Raw genomic sequence first — 6,333 nt, 5'->3', positions numbered from 1 at the left:
CAAATAACACACTGTGCGTCGTGGTCCTGGGTTCGTTCTCCCTGACGGCTGTCCTTGATGTCTCCTCTTATGGATCTGGACTTGAAGCCTGGAAGTCCTCCTTGGAGGTCGTCTGCTACTTGAAGTCTTTTCAGACTTGGACATAAGCCGGCTCAACTTCTTGGACTTCTAGTGCTGACGACTATATCACCAGGGCAAAGGCGTCGGGTTCTCTTGAGAGATGCACGGCACGGAGTGACGGTATACACTCTCCAGTGGATAGTTATGAAATGGACGAATAAACTTTCTAAAACTTAGTTTTTATATGGATGAGCATCCTTGTTTACTCAATTGGATATTTAATTTTAAGCTGGTGAAAGTATGTTTTTGTGTGATATCCGTGTGCTTGTTTCTGAATTTAAGTTCGTTGTTTCCTTGAATAACTGTCTGTTTATCTAAAATCACAACACTGTCTGGATGTTTACTGTTTCAAACAAGAAATACTAATTTCTTAATAATAAAATTGTTTTAAAATAAACGTATAATTTAGCCCATTCTGGCTGCATGTTCGCTACAGAGTTTTAATTTACTTGTAACTCCCTGAAGCTCGTAACTCGTTTCGTTTAATACCAAGTTTTTGGTGCTTAGATTAATTGTTTTGTAAGTAGATAACGGTTGGTATGTTGGTGAGAGTTCAGCGTCCCTTGCAACAAGCCTATACGAAACATGGGATCTGAACTGCATATACTCCCACCGGGAATCGATCCCTGGCTTCCTTCGTCAAAAGCGCGTGAACTATCCATATATCTACGAGGGAGTTTATTAGACATAGATAATGTCAGTGGAAAATTTTTCGCCCTTATTCCTCCTTAAAACTTGTTGATTGATATTTAATTCTAGCAGTGAGCACCGAGGCTATATAAAATGAGAATTACAGTTCTACGAGGTGTGGTTAAAAATAAAGGGACTGGTACATAAGTATTGTTGTCATCAACTTATAAATTGAAGGTGATCCCCTTCAACATACTCCCCTCTCCCCTCCATACACGTTTCCATACAAAGTTTCCGTTGTTGGAAATAGTTGTGAAAATCTTCAGATGTTATCGTCTTGAGTAAAGCTGTCGTTTTCTGCTTACCTCTTCCAGTCTGAAAATGAGTTTCTTTGAGGGCGGATTTCATTTTCGGAAAAAGAAAAAAACTGCACGATGCTGTATGGTGAATAAGATGGATGATCCAACACTGGAGTCTTTAACTTCCTAAAACTGCTTAACGGTCAAAGCAGTAGACGAAGGAGCACTGTCATGATGCAGAATCCATTAATTGTTCTTCCACAAGGGGGGCCGTTTCTTTCTGTCACGTTCTAGCAGCTTCTTCAAAACCTGCTGATAATACTGCTTATTCATTGTGTGATCTGATGGCACCCATTCAATTAAAAGCGGTCCATTGATATCAAAGAACACAATGAGCATGACGTTCGCTCTTGTGTGTCTTTTTTATTCGCGATGATGGAGTTTTCTAGTGCATGGATTGCCTTTTCGTTTCAGCATCACACTGGAAGATCCACACGTCTCGTCACCAGTAGCGATTTTCGTTAACAAGGCCGGTTCTGCTTTCAAGAACTGCACACGCGGTTTCGGAAGTCCTGTTCCTGAGTAAGGTTTTCTGTTACCAGTTTAACACAAACTTTGTGCATATTCAAATGGTCGTACAGAATTCAGCGGACAGACTCTTTATTGATGTCCATCATTCAGAGATTGAACCTGCGATTTTTGTGGACAATGTTAGTCACTTTTGTTCATTCTCCTCTGTTATTGCTGTGACAGGACGAACGGGTTTTTCATCATCATGGATGTTCTTGCATCCCAGTTTTTGAATGCGTCAAGGTAAAATGCCGCTTCTGGTCTATGTACATTAAATATTTTTGCTTGATTTCATGTCTATTAATAAGCTCTTTCAGTCTGTCGGTGTATTATCGTACCACCCTGTAGATTGAAGAAATAATAAATTAAATTCAAAAAGTGAAAAGAATAAGTTTTGGACTGCTACGGTAAGCCGCAGACCCGGGTTAGATTTCGGTTCAGTCTTAGACTTTTCATTCTTTGCATCGCATTCAAGTAACACCTATAGAGGATATGGCGTGAGAAAAATCGACTGTTTCATTCGATCATCACAATCAATAAAAAATTAAGTTACACAATCCACTTTAGTTTATTTATATAGATACAATAATAGTATAAAACTTTCAACAAACCCAGCATCTTGGATAAACCATTCCAGAACTGTTGAGAAAGGATTTTTATAACAAACAGCTGTCCCTCAATATATGATTGTTATTTGTTGTTTAAAAAAATAGTAGTACGAAAATACAGGCAAAACGTGTTATTTGGCAATAAACACTTTTTGAACATTTCAACATAGCTTGAATTATACTTGGAAAATGAAGCACTTCTTTCTGACACAGTTCAAGGATTGTATATCCATTCACAAGTTCTCACCCAAGTCAATATTTATAACAATATGGAAATAACTTAATTGTGTCAACAGTTTTCCAAACAATAAGAATGTTTGTTTCTTATTTTGAACGTGCTGATTTTATTTTTTCCTACTGATTTTATTTTTTCCTAAAGATCTTCATAAACATTACCATGCCTGAAAGAAAAGTAATAATAAAATAGCAGTATTTAATATAGTAACTTAGGAGCTAGTACAATATACTATCGCCTTGTACACACGGAAAAGAACGAATCTGGCAGTTGTGACAGTTGAAAAATTTTTTTTTGTCAATAACTCGGGAACAAATTAATTAGTTTGGATCTTTTTGTTGTTATCCTTAGAATAGTTATAGTTTGATAACTTGCCAAAATCGGTACTCTAATAGATTAATTTGTTGTTGAGTTATAAGGAAAAGAAATTTTGTCAACTGAAGAATACTTCCTTTCGTGATTGTACAATAGCGTAATTTCTCTTTTGTATACGTTATTACTAGCTAAATTTAACATTTACTAATACAATTACCATGTTCCGGCAATAAAACGTAAACCTTAAAGCGCATTTGAACAAAATAGTATAGCAACGTGTTTTCACTAGATTCCCATATTCGAGTAATAGGTATTATTCATATTCGTGCATCAATATAATCAGTTTACGAACTTTATTAAGATAATAAATATATCATTCCGATGGCAAAATAATGAATATGATCAGATGCTTATTAGCCGAATTACTTATATGCAGATAACAAATGTATTAGGTTCGTGGGAATGAAATGTCCACCCCCCCCCCTACCCCCCCCCCCCCTAGGTGCGTTCTTTCCAAAAGAAAAGCAATGTCTGGTTAATCAAAATAGTCGCTGTCTTCAACTATACAATTTTGCCATCGCTCAGTCAACGACTGGATTCCATGGCGAAAGAAGTCTGTAGTCTGCTATGCGAAGAAGTCCTCAACCGCACATTACACCGCCCGATCAGTAGGGAAGGTCTTCCCCCCCTAAGACGTAATCGAGATGCCAGAAGAGGTGGTAGTCAGTGGGAGAGATATCAGGAGAACATGATAGGTGAAGAAGAGTTTCATACTGCAAATCATGGGGAGCCTGCACCGTTCTCTGCGTGACATGTAAGCGAGCATTGTCATCCACCATGAGGACACAATGTCTGTTGATGTACGCTTGCAGACAGGTATGTAGTTTAGCTCTACAATGGGGAGCGGGTTGAAGACTACTCTCTGTCCCACCCTAGGAAGATTATAAAACGAAAATGACGTTCAACTAGCGCGATGTTGCCACTTATTATGAGTAGGAGGAAGCCGATTTGAGAAAATAAAAAAGAACACAAACCAAACTGCGCAGCGGTAAGCGACTCAATAATAATAATAATAATAATAATAATAATAATAATAATAATAGAAGAGGAATTGTAATTACTTACCTCACGTAATCTATTCCTGGAGGCAAGAAGCACCCAAATCTTTACTCCACACAAGTTCAGTGGGAGGGAGTTCGCAATGATAAGGGGGAGACGAAGAACTTAATGCCTTCTATTCTGTAGGAGACTTCTGTGTTAGAAGCAACTTTATTTAACATTTGTATTACTTCAAATTTGTTGCAGCTTGAATCACATTCAACACTTTTCTTTTTAACCACTCTACAATTTCTGTTTTGGAACATGATTTCGTAAGGATTTTTTCGTCTTTTATTGAGTATGTGCGGTCATTATCTATAACAATCACGGAATTTGGTGGTACATTCGGAAAGAGTATTTCTTGGAAATATTCATATTCTGCTGCTCAAATTCTTTGTGATAATCAGCTGTTTTTGTGCCGCGAAAAACGAGGTCAGCTCCAGGAATTTACCCACTCTCAGTCATGGTATGAATCACACTATTACTCCCCCCTTTTTTTTTTCAGAGATGCCTTGACGCCTAAGGACAAACCCTCTCTCCAGCTTCACTGCCTGGTTTCGAAAATATGAATAAACGTTTAATAACATGATTTTTTCACCAGTAGAAAGAGGTTTCCCTTCTTTCTTTGCTTCTTATAACAATGTGGGAATTTTTAGCCACTGTCTCCAAAAATACCACTATAGCAGTTAAACACAAAATTAACTACTAACAGCACTAATAATAACACAGATAACACGGAATAACTATAACAAGAAAATAACAAAATAAAACAAAACAGAAGAAATTTGCACAACAAAATTCACTGAACTATTACAGAACACAATGAATCAAAACTGTCATCCCGCTTCCGCCGACGTGGCAACAACTGAGCTCATGTTGCCAAACTTACCTTATCGTTAAGAAGTTTAACTGATAAAGAATGAGTTTGCATACCTCTATTATTATTCTAACAGTCAGTCTTACTTTCTTTGTGTATCTACTGCAAAAGTAGCTCCATTTTAAAAAAGTTTTTCGATACACTAATATTTGAGTGAGAGTAAATCTGACAATCTTACTTGTCATGCTTCTGCTGTTGTTCTCGGCTACCGTTAGGGTTGCAAGCACTTATATTAATATGCTAGATGAACTTACCAGCTACGCTGGACACACGAACAATTATAAACTGCCGCGCAAGTCAACTCTGAAGTTTAATTTGTTTTTACCACAATCTTCAAAAACATTTTAAATTCTGTCACTAACCGAATTCACCAAAACTGTTTTTGGTCTTAAACCGGCTCGTTTTTCTACTAAAAAACGGTTCGGTTTTCTATTAAAATCGGCATCAGTTACAAACGCAACAGTTTCTAAATTCGAAAGAATTTTCTCTGAAAATCGGAATTTTCATAATCTTCCCAGTTTTTGAAAAAATCTGTCGGTTCTTTTAAAACCCGTTATTTCTTTACGCACCAGTAGTATGGAATACCACACAGGATAGTGGGTGGTCCGGAACCCTCCCCCGCAAAAGTTGTTTTAGGCTTCATTTTTTACAAATTTATATTCCCCCACCGCTTCAATGACTTGTTCAAGCGAATTTAGTTTTGCTTAAATACTTTCAATAGAGAAAGGGCAAGCGCATTTAAACAGGTTCTACATCGTAAATAACAATAAAATACATAAAAAAAATACAGTGCACTGAAAATAAGAATAGCATAGGCTATTAACTTTGACAGTTTTAAAATTGGCTACCTATAACTTTGACAAAAATAATAATGCAGGAATAAAAAAAAAAAAATTTAGGGGTGTATAGCCCCGGATCGTCCTCCCTGGCCACACTACTGCTACAAAAGTTAACATAGTTTAAATTTTTGTTACCTTTCGTAAACCTTTCGTGATGAGGAGGGAATCTCATAATTTGTGGATGAAATTAAGAAAACTCAGGGCATAAATAAATTTACAAAACAATCCGAATAAATTTTGAGATAAGACGAGAACTAATCCTTCGATAATTGACACGAGAAGTAAGTCTTCCATGATCGAGACGAGACGAGAAAACCTAATTTCTCGTCTCGTGAGCAACACTATTTGCACAAATTGGAGATTGTCACTATTCATCTAGCGACCACGAAAACTATGAGTTCTACACTAATCTTAATGAGTTTGGACATTTTAATTTTCATCCCCACCATGTGGATGGGGCTAAGCTTAGACTTGAACAGCTTCGGGAGAGTTGCTATTTATCTCAGTGACCCCTAAACTATGAATTCGACACTAATATCAATCGTTTCCGATTATTTTTACATATCAACCCACTACCAACTCTTAATATACTAAAAGCGCGACCTCCCACTAAAAAGGGAGTCAATACGTACGCCAGGAACTTTTTCTTACAGGGATGTTCAAAATAAAAGGGGGTGTATTCACAAAGCAATATATTCTGTAACTCAACTATTAGTGATAACTGGTTTAATAGTCTCTTCCC

General features: G+C 36.9%; 1 protein-coding gene across 1 annotated transcript in view; it reads right to left on the bottom strand.

Annotated features, from left to right (window-relative positions):
- Positions 1–2,168: 2,168 nt before the first annotated feature.
- Use1 (Vesicle transport protein Use1) overlaps positions 2,169–6,333 on the bottom strand; it is a 60,891-nt gene continuing 56,726 nt past the window's right edge. Inside the window, exon 7 of the mRNA XM_081748628.1 lies at positions 2,169–2,628. Within this exon, the coding sequence (XP_081604754.1) occupies positions 2,591–2,628 (38 nt within the window). The 3' untranslated portion in view covers positions 2,169–2,590. The remainder of the gene's footprint in view (positions 2,629–6,333) is intronic.

Source organism: Thermobia domestica, chromosome 2, assembly GCF_964235325.1.
Source record: "Thermobia domestica chromosome 2, izTheDome1.hap1.1, whole genome shotgun sequence".
Taxonomy (NCBI): domain Eukaryota; kingdom Metazoa; phylum Arthropoda; class Insecta; order Zygentoma; family Lepismatidae; genus Thermobia; species Thermobia domestica.
Note: the sequence above shows the minus strand (reverse complement) of the source record. Positions and strands in the feature narration are given on the sequence as shown.